This window comes from Gymnodraco acuticeps, unplaced genomic scaffold (assembly GCF_902827175.1).
Source record: "Gymnodraco acuticeps unplaced genomic scaffold, fGymAcu1.1, whole genome shotgun sequence".
NCBI lineage: Eukaryota > Metazoa > Chordata > Actinopteri > Perciformes > Bathydraconidae > Gymnodraco > Gymnodraco acuticeps.
Window position 1 is genome coordinate 2,645,248 of NW_022991435.1, and position 19,227 is coordinate 2,664,474.

The window sequence follows — 19,227 nt, forward strand, 5'->3', positions numbered from 1 at the left end:
ACACAGGCATCTTGTAAAAGTGAACCAACCACTTGGAGCATTATTGCCTGTGACATCACTTACGCGACCCAGAATGGGATTTGGGATTTGTAGTCTTTGTAGTCGCGTATTTTTCATAGTCTTATATTTCAACAGTTTTACGACAAAATGTGACTTTTTTGACATGGAAATGATTGTTTAAGATTGACAAACATCATATGTGTAGTTCGTGGCACAATTCAAACGGGATCAAAAGATACGTTTTCTCTCTCCATTGAATTCAATGTATAATTTTTCGCTTCCGGGGTCCCATGGACCGGAAGTAGATGGGCGTGACTTCGCCTCCCCATATACATAGATGGGGGGGGGGAAGCTGTCCATTGAACGACAGGTTGAGATTTGTACCATTACCGGGGCCAGAATAGGCCAGAAGGGCCAGAAGTCGGTTTGATTGCATTCGGATTCGATTGCTTATACTGTCTGAGTAGCCCGGATGATGCTGCATCGCAATTTTTGACGTCGAATTTTATACACCGAATTTTTTTACATCGAATTTTAAACACCAAAAATATTTGACGTCGAATTTTTTTCACTTGAATTTTTGGGATCTGAATTTGAACATTCGAATTTTTTTAACTTGAATTTTTACATTTTTATTTCACATCGGTAAATTCGGATTAAAACAAATTCAGATAGGCCTACATGATTTTCAAAGTAATTATTTTCAATGCTTTCGGTGTCTGATCAAATTCAAATACTTCGGTCTCTTGTTTGCTTCCATAACGTTTATACAGACAGGACGTAACAATAATGATAAAAAAAAAGATTTAAAAAAAAAAACTGAAAAGGAAGTGACGAATGAACTTCGACACCTCAAATACGGAGCGAAAAGTTAAACCAGAAAAATCAAGACTATGAGCTACCACTAAACAACTCACAGTCTGAAAATTACCATTAATACAAACCCTGAACGTTTACTTTTCGTTTTAAACATCGTTTTAAGGTGTAAACGTGTCATTTAGAGCTGTAAACGTGTCATTTAGAAATGCGCGTTCCCGTGACAAGGTTACCGCCGTTTGGCCACAACGAATATTCTCATCAGACTCCGGCGCACTTCCTGGGGGCTTGGGCTCGCTCTCTCCGGCTCACTCACTGTACGTGACGTCAGACCAACATGGCGGCCAAGGTGACTTCGGCATCGCTCTCTTCGCGATTTTCGACCCTCTACTCTAACATGTCTGCATGTCTTCTGTTGGTTTTCGTGTGTAGGACTTATGACAGACATTCTCCCTGGTGCTGTCTGGGCAGGGGGTCTGTGGGGTGGTGGGCTCTGAGGCTGCTGTAGCATCACTGGGCTAGCTGCAGCCCGGCATTAGATAATGCTAAACAGCTATTGCTATCGTGATAAAAGCCACTAACGCGAGCTGGAGTCGCATCTTTACGTAGCAGCCGATGTTTCGTCCTTTTACCCTCGCCCTCTCGCCTTTTGCAGATTTAAAGCTTAACATGACATTGCCACGGTGTGTGTCCTCTTCATATGAGAGTAGTTTGTGTTTGCTAGCCGGCTACCCAGCTGTGATGTTCGTGTGGTCTTTTGTAGCAGTTTGGCTGATGGGTTATTGTGTATTTATTTAGCTATATAAACATGCTTAACTTGAGAATGTGTTTGCCTGTCGCCTATTTCTCCTTCACAGCAGTGGACATGTAAAAGAGACATTTACCCAGAGCAGCCCGCTTGTTTGGCTTCATGTTGTGACCCACACAACGCCTGCACCTTTATTTGGACATGTACAAATCGGTTTTATAACAACAGTTTTATAATTGTATTTCAATGTGCACTGTTGTAGGTGCAATCTACCAAGCGCGGGGACCCAGCTGAGCTGAAATCAATCTTCCAGAAGGTACGGTTTGCTCATATTACATCACAACACAACCAGCCTTAAATGTCACGTAATGAATGTTACTTTGTGTCATTGATAATAATGTGTGTGCACAGCATATACATATGCCAGCTGTATTTGTGAACCAGTGTAGAAAATAGCTCCACAGGACTGTTTGAGGAATGAGCATACGTTTGTCATGGGGTTTGAATTACAGCATTAGCCACAGTTAAAAGTCCAGAACAGACTCCTGTTACATTATAGCAGAACTGACTGTAACTGAATAGATTGTCTGTGGTTATATTCATCAGTTAACCTAAAAATATTGTGTTTTTGACACAAGTTTAAAGCCTAAACACGACCGTGGTTCAAAATTGTTGAGTCAGCAACAACTGTTGTGAATGGAGCTGTTTTTGGTTCAGTGTTGAAAGAGAAGTGATGCTTCTCTCAGTCTAAATCTGCTATAATTGTCATGACAAGTTCAGGGAATGTTTTCGAGGGTTTTCAAGTCAGTGGTTTCCATGATAGCGTTGGTAGTCAGTAGTAGAGCATTATACTTTTAATCTGAGGATCCAGAGTTCAAGTCCCTATTTAGGCATACATGTCTGTTTTTGTTTCACTACCTGCAGTGCAGCACAAGAAAGGGCCTGAATGTCCTTTTACTTAACAGAGCATAGAGCACAGTGTCACATCAGTGGTAGTGTTATGTATGTCAAAACATTTGGAGTCACAGTAAAGGGTGATGCATGTCATAGGATAGGAAAGACTGACCTATGTGAGAGCATGCAATGTGTAATAGGAGTGGATCTGGGTAACCTTCACCTTACTTCACTGTGTCCTGCATGCTGAGAGTGCGTGATCCACTGTGTGGTAGCCGTGCGGGCCAGCAGTTGTCAAATATCTCTAGCTAAAAACATTAGTGCACGTGTTGCTACTCATGCTTGTGCATGTGGGCCATTCTGACATGTCACGCTGCAATGCAACGATAAATGACCTTGGTTATTCAGGTGCAGTTTGAATCACCAGCAAAGTTCAGTTGGAAGACCTATGACAGTGCTGAGGATTTTATGAGCCACTGACCTAATAATAGTCTTATTTGAACACTTTTGTTAATAATTTGCACCTGTAACAAGGTCGAATTAGCATTTAAAAAAATAAGTCAGTTTATCATAATGAAACATGCACCGTATTATAATGTTTACACATTCAGGCCGTTGTGTCCTCGGGCAAGACACTTCACCAGAATTTGCTCCTGTGGGTATTGTCCACAGTAGATGACCATTACATGTAGTTCTGATCTGTATGTGTAATGTGTATTTGTAAAGCGCTTTGAGAGTCATTGATAAAGCGCTATAATAAATATAAGCATTATTATTATTATTATTATTATTATTATTATTACACAGCTTGTCGCACAACATTTCAACTAATAACAGAGAGCCTACATCATGTTGACCAATGGTTCTCACAAAGGCAGGTTATTAGCTAGGGAGCTGTTAACAAAGCTGCTACAGCTAATATCAAATCACTCTGTTGAGATGGATTAACTCCAAGTTCTGTAAATGCTGCCCACAATTTTCATATGTTACTAACGGGAAGTGTAAAGGCACTGTAGATTATATAAATCGTTTTCTATTTGTGTATAAGGAACACTTTTTGTAATTGTTCCCAAAAAATATCAGAGACGATTAAGTTAATGTAGGCTTAAGGGAAAATAGTTAAGTGTCGGTGTTGATTTGATTTTCCCGGGGTCCCCCACAGTATGCCAGTGTTGCGGACAAGGATGGAGAGAGGTTCATGACCTCAGGAGACTTTGTCCAGAGGTATATAGGACTCCACACGCAGATCCACCACAACCCCAAAACTGTGCAGCTCATCGCTGCTGTCGCTGACACCACAAAGGACGGGTAGGTACCCACACACACCCACTGCATGAACACACATACAGCTTATCTTTAGTAATTGACAGTTTATTGAGCCCTGTCTGATCTGTACTTGCAATTATTGCTACTAACTGATCAGATAACACTCCTAATAACTCCTGGCTCCCAGACTGTTAGAGCATGTGGTTATCAGTGCACAATTTACCAACACTCTACTGACCGAGGTAATTACTGTTTTTACACATAAATGAACATCTTTTTATCTTCCAGCTGTTTCTCTATGGCCTTTTAGTTAACGCTATAGCATGTTACTGTTTATGTTGCACATCAACATATACTTTATGCTTAATTCGCATGATTTATGTGAATTATGCCCTGTGACGTTTTTGATGCATATGTTTAACAATATTTATTTTTCTCCTTTAACACACATATCAGGCTGATCTCGTTCCAGGAGTTTCTGGCATTTGAATCGGTGTTGTGTGCGCCTGACGCCCTCTTCATCGTAGCCTTCCAGCTCTTTGACAAGAATGGAACTGGAAACATTTCCTTCGGTACGAGCAAAATGAACAAACCTCTGTATGCTCTATTATGGAGTTGAATTGCAGAGGCACTGTTGTGATGCAGTGCTTTATCATTACAGCATTTTCCATGTTTCCCTGCAGTGCAATGTTGAGAAAGATTTTCCTAATGTGACATCGCTAATCAGATTACTACTCAGTCGTGGACTTACACAATAGCTCTCATGCACCTTTTTGTTAATTCCCTCACAACCTTTATTTACTTATTTACATTACATTAAAATACTGCTTTTTTGTATATACGTTTGTGCCGCAGATAACGCACGGGACATCTTCAGCCAGACCACAGTGCACCACCACATTCCCTTTAACTGGGACTGTGAGTTCATCCGTCTGCACTTCGGCCACGACCGCAAGAAACGCCTCAGCTACCTGGAGTTCACTCAGTTCCTGCAGGTGTGCAGATGATACACATTGTTTCCCCACGTTTTCACTTTGATCCTTCTTCCTCGAGACAGATGCACTCAGCCTTGTGGTGTCATGTTTGTAGGAGCTGCAGTTGGAGCATGCACGCCAAGCGTTCGCCCAGAAGGACAACGGGAAGAACGGCGTCATCTCCGCCATGGACTTCAGTGATATTATGGCCACCATCAGACACCACGTGCTCACACCGTTTGTGGAGGAAAACCTCGTCTCTGTGAGTGTGTCTGTGTGCATGGAAACAACAGTCATTGGTAGTGTTTTGACTGTGGCCAAGGAAAACAATCAGTTTTTATTAACTTATTGTTATTTGTTTTAGATAACCTAAGTTTGACTTATTTAAATTACTTGTCATAGCTGGAAGCTCATTCATTTCTTTGCGTTGTTCTAAGATTTTACTAAATGTACTAATCTAATTTTTTTGTATGAGCAAACTGTTCAAATTAAACTTAAAAAAAAGTACTTGGTCACAGGCTATTGGCAGTAAGATTCTCCCTGACCTGTGGGTTATAAAAGTGTACACACTCAGCACAGGTAAATCCTTATTCCCTTTGCATCTGGGATTATTAGTCTTAGAGGATAATACTGCCTATTTTCAATTTGGGCCCGCTGCATTTCAAGTTTACATAATCTTTCAGGCTAAGCCGACGCTTTTTGCTATATTCGTTCCCTTAATTATAAGCATGAGATACATTATTATAGCACAGGTTGTCAATAAAACATATAGTACAATATGATAACTAAAATAAAGAAGTTAAGATACTCGGATACTTGGCCCTTCTGAAGAAAAGAGAATTCTACGTTACAGCTTAAATTGACATAGGATGGTATTTGGTCATATTTGAAACTTTGGATCTTGTATTTCTCGGCTTAAATTGATCAAAAAGAAATAACATTTTTATTTAAATAAAACCTATATGTGGTATGCCTTTCTTCTACCAGGCTGCAGGTGGCAGCACTTCCCACCTGGTCAGTTTCTCTTACTTCAATGCCTTCAACTCCCTTCTGAACAACATGGAGATGATTCGTAAGATCTACAGCACGCTGGCTGGCACGCGAAAGGACACGCTCGTGACCAAAGGTGCCCACATTGTTACTTTGTTTTGATATTGCATCGTTGACTTTCAGCTACAGATGTTGCATGAGAGTGACTGGAATGTCCAACCAAAGTCATTTTCTCTCATTCCATGTCTCTGCAGAGGAGTTTGTTCATGCTGCCAACCGCTTCGGTCAGATCACCCCGATGGAGATTGACATCCTGTACCAGCTGTCAGCCCTGCACTCCCCCTCTGGGTAAACACTCTCTCTGAGACTGTGATCAAATAAAAGTGTCGCTCTTAAAATGCTCTGTACTAAAGTGACAAATACTGAAAAACAGATATGTTGGATGTAAATAACGGGGGAACTATACATCTGTCTCCCAGGCGCCTGAATCTCGCTGACATCGAGAGGATAGCTCCGTTGGAGGAAGGATGTCTGCCCTACCACCTGGCTGAAACCCAAAAACAGGTAGGATGACAGAAAAGGTATAATTGACATCATTATAATCTTATTTCAAAATGTACATTTCTAATTCCATATGTGAATTTGCGTCAGACCCACGGGGACAGCTCCAGGCCGGTGTATCTGCAGGTCGCTGAGTCTGCCTACCGGTTCGGCCTGGGCGCCATCGCTGGAGGTCAGTTCTCCTCAGGCACAGCAACACTTGACATATATAACTTTATGTATATTGGGTCTTGCTAAGTCTGAATTGGGTCACACAGCTACGGGAGCCACGGCCGTGTACCCCATCGACCTGGTGAAGACTCGGATGCAGAACCAGAGGTCCACAGGCTCCTTTGTTGGAGAGCTGATGTACAAGAACAGCTTTGACTGCGCTAAGAAGGTGCTGCGCTACGAGGGCTTCTTCGGCTTCTATAGAGGTAGGCCAGCTGCAGTCTTACACCAGGGATTTGTTTTTGTTTTTTTCCGTCTTCTTAGACTCCTGTCCTTAATACTGTTGTTATTGTTTCATGTCATTCCTTCTTTGAACCTTTTTTATAATGACATTTATTCAAGGGTTGAGAAAGCCTTCAGTAGGTATTCGAGTGTGCTTCTGCCATTTTTATTTATTTAAAATATTCATTTGATCAGTTGAAGCATTTTAATTTAGTTAACATTGAATGAGGCAAATATAAGACTATGTTTTGACATCAAACAGAAAACTATTTGGAAATTGATTGTTAGCCACTTTGAAAATTCACACGCATCTGGCTCTATGAATTTGCAGAATTTTCTCCAGTCACAATAACATGCCTCTTTGGTGCCACCCACATTGAAGCTTTTCTACACAGTATTGCACTTTTGAAATAACAAGCCCGTCTGTATCAGAATCTGTGTGTGGGTTTATTATGGTATATATTTGGTTAGGAAGAATCATACAAATGTTTTGTTGTGACATTTTTATGTCATTAAACTTCCTTATCTTTCACATCCTTTTTCATTTCTTCCTGATACCCCCTCTTTGCGCCTGTTGGCTTAGTAACACTAATGAAATTAGATTCTTATGTCACTCATATCCCATGATGCTCCACAGGTCTGGTCCCTCAGCTTATAGGCGTAGCACCCGAGAAGGCTATCAAACTCACCGTGAGTATCTCCCCTCTCATACACAAACCACTCATTACACACTTTGTCATGTGCCAATTGTAATACCGTGATGTATTTTACGGGAGCTTCTGCACATCAATGTTAATAATATAAGCGTACACATCACATTACATGAACAGGAGGGATTTGAGATGTGGATGAAAGAAACCACATTCAAATGTCACAAAGTCAAGATAACTGATAGATGTTCAGTATTTTCTTAATCGTCTCTGTTTGTGTCCCTCAGGTGAACGACCTTGTCAGAGACAAGTTCACCGGCAATGACAACTCTATTCCTCTTCTTGCTGAGATCATATCTGGAGCTTGTGTAAGTACCAGGTCCAAATCACTTTCCTGCTCCACCTGTTTGCTAATGCATTAAATAAATAATAGACGAGAAGAAGAGATTCTCTGAGGGCTTGTGACTGATTTGTTTTAACGGCTGTTGAAAAGTAACTCCTGCATGACGAGTGAGTTTATATGTTGTAATAACTTGCTTGCAGAGTTCCATTACTAACACAGGGCTGCGATGCTACATCACATCCGGGATTCAATTGCCATTGTCCAATGCAACATGTTTTCTGTTTCTGTTTTGATAGCGTTGTTCTTCCTTACACACATTGGCCCAGCACACCTTACCCTCCGAGGAAATGGCAAAGTAAATGAATGATGGATTCATGTTTTATTTTTGATATGTTTCATGAGCAAGACTTGGCCTGATCCCTCAGCAGTGTGCATGTGAGATGCAGGAGCAGTCATCTTTTTGAATGGAAATATGTGGTCAAGCCCTTCTCCCTCTCCATGTCTCCAGGCTGGAGGCTCTCAGGTGATCTTCACCAACCCTCTGGAGATTGTGAAGATTCGTCTGCAGGTGGCAGGCGAGATCACCACTGGACCCCGAGTCAGCGCTCTCAACGTGATCCGTGACCTGGGCTTCTTCGGCCTCTACAAGGTAATGTCGTCTTCTCTCAGGCTGCCCAATGATGCGTGCGCAGGTAGTGGTTAGCATTGTCTTTGTATGAAAAAGGTCCTTATTTAATTAGCTGGCTCTCACTCTTTCTTTTTGAAAGTCTACTCTCAAGTCTCATACATGTGTCTGTCTAGGGTGCTAAAGCATGTTTCATGAGAGACATCCCCTTCTCTGCGATCTACTTCCCTGCGTACGCCCACCTCAAGACTCAGTTTGCTGATGAGCAAGGCAGGCTGGGCGCTTTGCAGCTTCTCACTGCCGGAGCCATTGCAGGTAACTTCAGATTATGACCCAGAGCAGCAGAGGCCTTCAGTCTGCGCTGTATCTGCATTGTATTTACTAAATACTGCCAAAGAGAGATTACAAAATACCCTTTTAATCACCGTTTCAATTATCAGGATATCGTTTGTTTTTTTGTCAAGAAGTCATTAAAGCCATTTCCTGTATCTTTTGTAGATAGAAAAATATCAATTGACCCATTTTCGTTTAAGATGGCCATGCACACATCATGTAAAAGATACAAATTGAGGACTAGCCTATTGTCGTTTCATTGATAATAGTGAAAGCATTGTTTGGCAATTGCAAATGATCAATATTAACAATCTACATTCCTTGATTATGTCATTCTTTATGTAGCCTGCCTGTCAATCGTTTTCAGGCACATGGACTGGCACCATTTGATTTCAGATACCCTGTTATTGATTATAACGGACTCATAGAGACAACACTTTACACAGGTAAACATGCATCATCTGACTTCTTTGTAACTCTATTTCCCAGGTATCCCTGCAGCCTCCCTGGTGACGCCTGCCGATGTCATCAAGACCCGTCTGCAGGTGGCAGCGAGGGCAGGACAGACCACCTACACGGGGGTCATCGACTGCTTCAGGAAGATTATGCAAGAGGAGGGCTTCAGGGCTTTGTGGAAGGGAGCTGGAGGTGTGCACCCGCATGCATACACACAGTGTTTGTGTGTGTCCAGATATTTATTTGCATGTGCACTGTGTTAAATTGTCTCTGTGTTTCCTCCAGCTCGTATGTGCCGGTCCTCTCCTCAATTCGGCGTGACTCTGGTGACCTATGAGCTCCTGCAGCAGTGGTTCTACGTCGACTTTGGAGGACAGTAAGTGGACTTTTTAGATAAAAGGAAATTGAGCAGTTAAGTAACTACCGTGGGCTTTTTTTTACCAACGTAGACGTGGAAGGTGGTCGGGGAAGCACATGAGGATGCATCAGCAGTATAGAATTACAGAACATCTGGTTTTAGATGCAGGAAATGCAGTTTAGTGCCTTTTTTAGTTTTCAGCATATTTTTATGATTATCAGAATATCTTGTATTTTGGCCAGGATAATAGTTTCAATACATTTTCAAATGATGCCTAAATACTCGATAATAAATTAAGACTATGAAGATTAAAAGCAACATTTGAACTCATCACTTCCTCTCTGCAGTCGTCCCGCGGGATCCCAGCCCAAGTCTCGCATCTCAGAGCTTCCTCCCATCAACGCCGACCACGTGGGGGGCTACCGCCTGGCCGCTGCTACCTTCGCAGGGGTGGAGAACAAATTTGGCCTCCACCTACCCAAGTTCAAGTCCTCCGGGGTGGTGTCCATCCAACACCCAGAGCCTGTCGCTGCCACGCCAGCCTCGGACCCTTAGAGGTCTGAACCTCCACGTCATTCTGCCATCCCTCCTCCTCCTCCTCCTCCTCCTCCTCCTCCAGGAGCCAGACACTCGCATAGATACACAGTTTAGACACACTGCACACGTAGGGGCATTTGATTTAGGAACAAAGCAACAGCAGGGTGAAGGTGTGCTCGACTGGCTGCTGCTGTGGAGTGCTGACTGTGTTGTGTCTTCAGTGGCTGCTCGCTCCTGGCCTCCATCTTTTGTGTTCTCCTCTCCAGCTTTCATATGAAACTGCACTCCTCTCTTTCTCATGAGTACCTGATTTGATTTATATTCAGTTTCTGTCTGATACTCAGTGTGACTCTCTTATTGGACAGCGGGCATAGCAAATATTAGATTGGTCGGCATGGTGTGCGGGGCTTCACTCTCGATTGGTCCTCCCACATGAGGTGACATACTGTACATATTGTATAACTGTCCTGAGCCAACGTAATGACGGGAAGGAAGAAAGTTACAAGCTCCGTGAGGTTCAGTTGGGATCATTATACAGTGACTGTAATGTTAGGGCGATGTGGGGCCTTCCTGGTCTCTGAGAATCACTTACTGATGTACAGAACTTTTCAATTAAGTGTTTTCTTGTTAAAACAAGAATCATGAGAAGAGAATTAGATATTAATACATTTAATGTATCGCATTCAACCATTGTATTTTATTGAAATAAATCATCCATATGGTTTTAATTTTAACAATATGTCTTGAGTTTTATTCCAATGGAAAAGTGCAACCGTTAACTGTATCAAGAACAGTTAGAAGGGTAAGAATACAGTACAATTAGTCATTGCACAATACTGATCTTCTTCATGGTTTATCAAATATGGTTGCTACAGTGCATTTTTATTTATTTTTTTAGCTCATTTGAAACATTAGAGAAAGCGTATGAAGCTGACATGTATACCAGCCTGCTGCATCCTGGATGGAAAATACAAATCAATTCATGGTCTGGGTTAAACATTTCCAACCTCAGCTTTACAACTTGATTTAAACCTGAACGTAGTTTATTTGGATCCTCATAAAGAGGACAGTCAGGAAACTGTTTCAACTACAGTTACAGAGTATAAAACAATAACCTTTGGTACAGAAATCACTTTGAACTGTACTACTGTCAATACATTCAAGGCAAGTATAGGAGCATATGTTGCCTAGCAGAAAGCTTGTAGTGCTAATCTTAGGAATGTACTACTCAAGCTTTAAGTACAAAGCAGCATTTGTTAAACAAAACAAAACATATTTAAATAAGTGCAACCATCAGAATAAATATTAAATATTGTAGTGGTTGAAATGTAATAATGGCACACTTCTGCACAGGCCAGAGTGCCTGAGTCAGTTAGCACGTTAGCTGATCTAGTCATCATATTCAAGTGCTGCTGAGGATAAAGAGGTCTGATAATGATATGTCAGCTGTTCTTTGTTCGCTCTGCAGAAACACTTTGCCAGCCGTGTGCAAAAGCGTGTCTGGGAAAAATATTAAAACATGTAAAAACACTCAAATGGTAATAAAAGGTGCAGGTACAAAGGTTTGCATATTTAAAAAAAGGACTGAGTTTGCTGAGGCCTCAGGAGAAGAGCAGTGTCTGCAGCCCTGAGGGTTTCCTCAAAGCTAGAAGTCCCATCTATGCTGAAAATCACTGTATTCCTGCAGTTCAACTTTCAACCACTTCCCTGTGGGATCTGTTCTACTGCTGCTACGAGTGACATTCTTTGTCCCTACCGTCGTACTCTAATACACATCTAAAACTTGTCTGAGGCTGTCTTTTCTATTCATTCTAGCTCTGCAAATCTCCTCAGGCCCATTCATGTAGTAGTAGGTGGAAAAGCTGGAAGCCAGAGAGTGGAGAGCTCTCCTCTGGCAGTGTGGTGTAGTGTGCTATAGGGGGTGTAGTGTACTGGAGGGAAACTTATGAGCGTTTGTCAGTGTGGGGTTTGTATCATCAGGCGTTGGCCAGTTCCTCAGCCTCATCTCGGTTCTCGTTGATCTCAGCCAGCGTCCTGACGAAGCGCGTCCACTCATCAGCCTTAGGCACGCAGATTTGCTGCAGAGAAAAGAATGGACCAGGCATTTAATAAGCAGTTTAAGGTTTAAACCTGTAAGTAAATTCCATATTGAAATAACCAAGGCATCATAGTAACATGAGCAGCCTCTCACCTCCCCTACGTCGTACACCTGCACCTGTCCGTCAGAGTCCCCGGTGGCGATCTCTTTGCCAGAGGGAGCCCACCTCACCCGGTTCAGGGCTGGAGCCCCCTCCACATACACACTGGCAGTGGGAACCTAAAAAACACACACCAGCTTACAAATTGCCGATTTACAGATGATGAGCTGTTTCCCATTCTGAAACCACCACATATCCATGTTTATGAAGTATAATATTGGGAATAAAAGCCAATAATACTGTTATTTCTATGTAGGATATATGTTTATTCAATTGAGGCGAAAAAATAAATAACCCTTTCAGTAATCCAGCATTTTTTGGTTTAGATAATTAGTTATGCTAATACCCTGCTGGCTTCAGCTGAATAGTGACTGAGTGTTACTATTGGAATTGTATAAATCTTATCCTCTTTTTATTATTTTTAATTTATATATTTGTTTATGTTATGACAGTTTTCCTAAAATTGTTCTCTATTTTTTTTTTATTACTTTTATGTATGCACCATGACATCAAGTCAAATTCCTCGTACGTGTCAACCTACCTGGTAATAAACCTGTTTCTGATTCTCTGACTATCCGCAATAAAGTGAAAGTGAAAAAGCGCACTTCCAAAATGAAACTTGTACTTTGAAGGGTGACATTTCAGTTCTAGGTTTCAGTGCATTGTGTGTGCGCATACTTCTGTGTCATTGTTGAGGTTCCACAGGTCCAGACGTCCAGCCAGGTCCACACAGGCGAACAGAGCCGGGTGTGTTGGAGACCACATGGCATCATAGACATAGTCACAACTGTCCTCAAACGAGTACAACGGACGGGTACTCTGTGGAGAAGAACAGAGGGGGAAAGGGATTTATGATAAGAAACAAGACAAATACTGCATCTTATAGTGTAACAGCTTGTCTTTGACTGTAAATGTCTCACCTTGGTGCTCCAGAGTTTGACGGTCCAGTCAAAAGAGGAGGAGATGAAGAGATGAGAGAAGTCGACGGGCCCTCCGGCGCTGTGGCAGCTCAGACCGGTCACCGGACCATGATGGCCCTCAAACACCTCAGTAATACCCGCCTTACTGTAACACACACACACACACACACACACACACACACACAAATTACTCTGAGTGCTCTCCACTAACTAATACCTTGTTTCCCCGCAAGGCTTTTCCAGTACTTGTTGGAAGTGTTGCTGCATGCTGGTTGAGAACCAGACATAAATGTGTGCTTTGGTGCTAATGAAGGCAGAGGTCAAAGGTCACACACCTCCCGTGGCGACAGGCTGTGTACACCGAGCCATCCTCGCTCCCCACCACAAAGTTGTTCACGTCTCCCAGAGGGAACGCCATGGAGGTAACGGCCACCGCTTTGCTCTGTTTGAAAACCAGCTCCAGACTGTCCTGCAGGGAGAACAACACACAGCCTCAGTCTCTGACATCTGATACTAGTAAAGGAAGCCTGTGCATCATGCATTCAAGTGTAATGTACCTGTGGCTGGGAGAGCATGTCCAGGCTCCAGGAGCACATTTTGCCATCAGTGGAAATGCTGATCAGGTTGTTAGCGTTTTGGGTTCCGACCACATTCACACAGTAGACTGGGTGCTGAGAGAAGAGCACAGACAGAGGAGTTAGACAACTGACACTTCATGTAAGAAAAACATGGCTGTAAAACGAAACCTAATATAAACAGTTGTGTTGATCATATTAGATGAACTCAACTTAAGAGTGTCTGTAGAACAAAGGTGTGTAAGCTCCAGCGCCTTACTGTGTGTGCAGCTGCAGACAGGGGAGTTCTCTGAACGGGGGTGCGCTTGTTGCTCCTGTTGTCCCATAAGACAATCTGTCCGGAGTACGTCCCACCCACCACCAGGTTGGGGTGAAACTTTGCGAAACCGGCTGACATCACCTCTGACTAGAGGAAGAACAATTAAAAACAGCTTAAATATATCAGCGAAATATTTGTTTTGTCTTAAAAGGTCACCTATTATGCAAAGTGCACTTTTTCATGTCTTTTATATTTAAATATATATTTCCTTTTTTATTCCACGGACCCAGAATCAGCACTTCTCTAACAGGGCTGAAGGGGTGTGAGGCACGGCTAGAAAGGTGATGGTTTGGTATTATGAGCAAAACACTTCATAGACATGTTTTTTATATATCTGAGACCTATAATATATTCCTAAAAATAGTATAATATGAGGCCTTTAAGCCTAAAACAATTAGATTTGTAATGTGAATTCTTCTTGAAATAATGATTTTAAGCCTGTAGTTTGTAGCGAAATTCCATGTGAATACTTTCCTCACCTGGCAGTGAAAGATGTACTCTGGTGTTTCCTTCTTGTACTTCAAGTTCCAGACCAGAGCCACTCCATCAGGCTCATGGGGGGAATCCTCGTTGTTGTTATACGAGGCCACCAGCAGCTCTGGATACTACGAGGACGAAATTAGACGATTATAAACTCAGTGAAGCAAGGAAACACTTATTTAAGAGTCACAAATGAATGACCATATTGATCTATTTGGATGAAAAACAAACCGACCTGAGGGGACCAGTCCAGACAGGTGACCACTCTGTTTTTAGTCCAGCGCTCATCTGCAAACTGCCTGTTCAGAACCAGCTTAGCCCCTGCCTGCAAGTCACTGCGATGAAAAACATTACAAATGATCAACCCTGTCTATCCACCCATCTGTGATTGAACCCAACGTTTACTGAGTGCCTCACCCCTCCTTATCCTCTAGATCTCTGCCGCTGTAGTCGAAGCAGACGTCCACGTGCTCAGCCAGAGCTCTCTCCACAATCCTGCTGCCCCGCTCGAAGAACGACAGGAAGTCTTCAGAGTGCAGGACCTGCAGCTTTTCTTCCTCCGTCAGCTCTTTGGGACCGTCTATGCACAAATAATTCAATATAGAGAACAAATACATTACCAGAAAAGATCTCGCTTACTGGTATCAAAATTCTGGATGGATAGAAATGTGTTAAAGTACTGGTAGGAGTAAGAAAATGAACAGTTGAGACTATTTCCTTACCGTCCTCCTGCCCTTCACCGTCATCTTTCTCCTCCTGGGCATCATCTGCTGTAGGAGGAGCAGTCATCTCCTCATCCTCTTCCTCATCTGACAACAGATGTTGGTTTTATTTCGTTTTTATTCAGTTTGAAATAGGCCAAGGTAAAACATTTGGATGTTTTTGTACCTGCTTTTTGATCAGAGTGTGTCAGTGCCTCAGTGGCTGTCTGTGTTTCTTTGCAGTACGACACCATTTCCTTCGGTGCAAAGTCCACCTGGGTCAGTTTGGACATGCCCAGCCTCACAGCTCCACGTCTACACACACATATCATGGAGGAAATAAGCACACGCATACACAGGTTTGCAAAATCAGGCCGATTTTGATGCAAATTGTACACGTAAAGACATAAATAATGATGCGCAGACATAATACAAACACATTGAGACAAATCTAAAATGAAACCACAAAAAATGTAATCAAGTTGGAAGACAAGCTAAAGGAGAGAGGAGGAGCAGTACCCCATGAGCTCAGAGTCGGAGTGCAGTTGCAGAGTAGAGGGGTCAGGATCCCAATGCAATGTCCTAATACAGCCAAACCACCAGACGGTGTTAGTAAGAGAAAGACAGGACAGACAGAAAGAAAAAAGGAAAACAGAGAGGATGAAACCAAACACAAAAGACAGGCAAAAGGAAAGCCAATACAAATGTGAGAGGTGAGAGAGGAGGAGAGACAGAGAGAGAAGGAGGGCGTGTTAATTTGAGAAACATCAGCGTGCCGGTGAAAAGGCAAAAAGGAGACAGGTCAGAAATCATTAAGTATTTTTAACATATCAATACACACACACAATTACCATGCAGGTACAACCTAAAAAAGTTACCTAACACAACCGATCCCCATCACTCTCTGTCACACACATACACAATACACACACACACATGCACAACACACACACACACCTTGGTCCTGCGTTTCCATCCCCAGAATCCTGGCTTCCTGCATCGCTGCCCACTGATTTGTTGGAGGGAGACATGGGGGCGGGGACTAGGTAGTGAAACAGACACGTATCCTCTGTTACTACCCTCAGGGGCTGAGCTGCGAGTGTGTGTGCATGGTAGTAAGTCAATGAATGAGTGAGTGAGGAAGTGAGTGAGGGACAAAGGGAGTGAGGCATGGAAGAGGTGCGTGAATGAGTGTGTGAGTTTGCATGCAGTAAGGAGGACAACACAAAAGGACAAAGGGGAGAGAAGAGAGAATGAAAATAAATGGCAGGCAGGTTTTTTAGGTGTCATGCACAAACAGTAAACGACACGTACAAATGTTCAGATGTTGTGTGAGGTGGGGAGAGGGGGGGGGGGGGGGGGGGGGGGGGGTGTGGCAGTGACAGAAAACCAAGCCAAACCACAAAGTTAGAGGTGACTTTTCTTATAAACACTGCGATTGCAAGCTGACACTCAGAAAACGATGGGACATAAGTGAGGGCGAAAGATAGAAGCGTGCAGGCGTCTCTCACCGTGGGAAATGTCCGGGGTGATGCCGACGCTCTGCAGCAGCATCTCCGCCTCCCTCCTCTTCCTCTCCAGGTCAGAGTCGTCATGGCCGCCCGCCTCCCCTCCACGCTTCGATTCTCCCTGCAGAGTACAGAACGAGCTGGAAAGTGAGCAGCAGGTCGTTCAGTGATCCATGAAATAAGAAGTGTTTACAGCACAGTTTCTACCACTTACATCCTTCTTTTTCTTCTCCTCTTCTTTTCTCTTCTTCTCCTCTCGAATTTGGGCGATCCGCTGCTTCTTCCTCTCCAGCTCAGCCTTCAGCTCACTCTTGTCAGACATGCTGCAGGAGAAAGAGACAAATTGTTGTTTTTTTTGTGCCATTTTTGTATACTTATTTGAGAGAGGACAATGTAGAAATGATAAGAGAGAGGGGCATGACTGCAGATGTATTTTAGAGCAGAAATGAATAGATGATAAATTGACTTTTCAATTGATTTAATATTTTAAAAAATGTTGATTTTTTGAGTGATTTTTAGGCAAATGCTATGTTTTCGGCTCCCATATCTTAAAAATGCAGTGATTTTCTTTCCCATACATAGTAGAGCTAAATATATTTGATTGATGTATGAAAAAAACTAAGAATTAAATTGTATAGACGAAACTATTAATAGATTAATTGAGACATTTGATGCAATTGTTTCTTAATCATCATTCTTAAAACTCCATTTGCTTTGACATTTAAATCAAGTACATAGAAGGACGTTTTGGATTGCTTCCATAAGGAACAACAGCTGATACAAATCATTTCAATTAGGTGGGTGCTTGAGTGAGAAAGATACATTATATACAGATGATGTGTAATTCATTAAACATAGCATCAGAATACCAGTTGCTACAGCATTCAGATGATTCTGATGTTTACAGCAGCAGATCTCAGTAGCCCTGGGCCGGTCATACCCATGACATGTGAACACCACCCAGCTGTTGATAACAATGTTCTCTCTATGTGCTTTCTCCATGATGACACAGCTCATCATTGATGACTGGGAGGGTGTATTAGTCAAAGAATTAGGCAAGATTATTATAAATCCACTTATAATTACCAAAAGTATATTAGTGTATTAACTTGACTCTTATCTTATAAACATATTCAAAGTCAGCTAGCAATAATCATCAGTGACCCATACAACCTTTTTGAGTTTTGTTCTCAATGTTCTTACACAGTTAATACAGCTAGCTAGGAACAAGGAAAACCAAACTGGATATACATTTAACGAATATATATCTACATATAAGAAGCAACACACGACCAACAATTAACACGACAAGTATGTGCATGTATTCATATTGTAAATACATTTTGAATAATGAATATTGACGATGACAGATCACAGTTCTTTAAAGCTATTTAAAAAATGTAGAATTTTTTTACTTTAGAATTATAATATATATTGGGAGGAGTGGATGTGTTGTTGTCAGAGTTAACAAGCAGTAATATGACATTACACAAGTAATGGTGGTTCTTTACACAATCATATCCTAATTCTATTATTAAAGATGTGTGTCCAGTGAAGATGGACAACAAAGATTCCATTGTGTCAATTTTATCTTTTATTTTTAATAATTAATTGTTTTTTTGTGTGAACGCTTTGTGTTAAGAAACCGTCCATCTCAGTCGAGTATTTGTCCAACATTTTATAATCTGATTAACGGCTGCAGTCACCATGGAGAGCTAACTGCTAGCGTGCTAATCTCCATGGCAGCCGGCGGGCCTACTGTCACAATAAGTGGAATATAACGGTAGCCTCGCGAACCAACGCCCGAGCCTTTCCGCTTCACCGTGCCGCTCACTGACCCGCAAAGAGCAAACACAGTTATGAATATATGATAAAATACCTGATATCAGATGTTAGATTTTAGCAGGCAGATGACAATATAATCCAATTTTGTGTTCGTTAATTCTGAAGAGAAGGGATGGTGGAAAGACTGATGATGCTGGAAGAGAGAGGGCAGCGGCGGCCTTCTTCTTCTGTGGTTGCGGAACAGAGCACAGTGTTACAGTGTTACCGCCTACTAGCGGCCACACTTATATTTCCCTGAACGATTCGTTCTTAACCATAGACTGTTCTTAACACTGTGGGTTTTGTTCACAGCTGTTAAACGGATACTGTTTGTTGCCTGCAGAGGTGGAAGAAGTATTCAGATCCTTTATTTAAGTACAAATTAATAATGCTACATACATGCTTACATACATTTTACTTTTTAGTTCTGTTTTATTTTTCTATTTTGATATGTTTCTATTTTATGTTTGTTTATGTCCTACTCTTTTTCATGTTAACATTATGTGCAATGCCTTGTTTGCTGGCTGCTGTGACACGCTTTTTATTATCAGTAAAGTATATCTAATCTAATCTGATCTAATTTTACGTTACAATTAAAAGTCCAGTATTACATTTTCAACAGTAGGATTGTGAAGTTCATTCATACAATTTGCAGGTGTCATGTTCTTTGCACAACAATTACAGAGAAACCGTTTTTGTCAAATTACTAGATCATGTTC

At 42.0% G+C, this 19,227-nt stretch overlaps 2 protein-coding genes across 5 annotated transcripts; one reads left to right on the top strand and one right to left on the bottom strand.

Annotated features, from left to right (window-relative positions):
- The first annotated feature begins 781 nt into the window (after positions 1 to 781).
- On the top strand, positions 782 to 10,717 carry LOC117532624 (calcium-binding mitochondrial carrier protein Aralar1-like). The gene is made up of 18 exons (XM_034195989.1): positions 782 to 1,165; positions 1,827 to 1,880; positions 3,621 to 3,766; positions 4,181 to 4,296; positions 4,580 to 4,719; positions 4,814 to 4,960; positions 5,686 to 5,824; positions 5,943 to 6,036; positions 6,168 to 6,252; positions 6,340 to 6,421; positions 6,507 to 6,665; positions 7,319 to 7,371; positions 7,619 to 7,699; positions 8,183 to 8,323; positions 8,476 to 8,614; positions 9,122 to 9,280; positions 9,374 to 9,464; positions 9,794 to 10,717. Exons 1-18 carry the CDS (start codon positions 1,154 to 1,156, stop codon positions 9,999 to 10,001), a joined length of 2,046 nt encoding a protein of 681 aa, XP_034051880.1. The 5' UTR covers positions 782 to 1,153; the 3' UTR covers positions 10,002 to 10,717.
- Positions 10,706 to 18,705, bottom strand: LOC117532625 (cytoplasmic dynein 1 intermediate chain 2-like). Of its 4 annotated transcripts, none has more exons than XM_034195991.1 (17): positions 18,564 to 18,705; positions 16,899 to 17,007; positions 16,688 to 16,805; positions 16,134 to 16,218; positions 15,696 to 15,758; positions 15,364 to 15,491; positions 15,198 to 15,284; positions 14,893 to 15,055; positions 14,711 to 14,810; positions 14,475 to 14,600; positions 13,936 to 14,082; positions 13,659 to 13,772; positions 13,437 to 13,570; positions 13,102 to 13,246; positions 12,860 to 13,000; positions 12,175 to 12,300; positions 10,706 to 12,061 (listed from the first exon to the last, which is right to left on the bottom strand). In XM_034195991.1, exons 2-17 carry the CDS (start codon positions 17,004 to 17,006, stop codon positions 11,960 to 11,962), a joined length of 1,887 nt encoding a protein of 628 aa, XP_034051882.1. In that variant the 5' UTR covers position 17,007; positions 18,564 to 18,705; the 3' UTR covers positions 10,706 to 11,959. The 4 variants fall into 4 exon arrangements, with proteins under 4 accessions (XP_034051882.1, XP_034051881.1, XP_034051884.1 ...); XM_034195990.1 differs by having other exon boundaries at positions 16,134 to 16,269; XM_034195993.1 differs by lacking the exon at positions 15,696 to 15,758.
- Positions 18,706 to 19,227: the final 522 nt, after the last annotated feature.

Coding starts and splice junctions, on each gene's coding strand:
- LOC117532624 (XM_034195989.1), top strand. Junction 1,881..3,620: donor TGAAATCAATCTTCCAGAAG/GTACGGTTTGCT, acceptor GGTCCCCCACAG/TATGCCAGTGTTGCGGACAA. Junction 6,037..6,167: donor GCCCTGCACTCCCCCTCTGG/GTAAACACTCTC, acceptor TCTGTCTCCCAG/GCGCCTGAATCTCGCTGACA.
- LOC117532625 (XM_034195990.1), bottom strand. CDS start 17,006: ATGTCTGACAAGAGTGAGCTGAAGGCTGAGCTGGAGAGGAAGAAGCAG. Junction 12,301..12,859: donor ACCTCAACAATGACACAGAA/GTATGCGCACAC, acceptor TGTGTTTTTTAG/GTTCCCACTGCCAGTGTGTA. Junction 12,062..12,174: donor AGGTGTACGACGTAGGGGAG/GTGAGAGGCTGC, acceptor TTTTCTCTGCAG/CAAATCTGCGTGCCTAAGGC.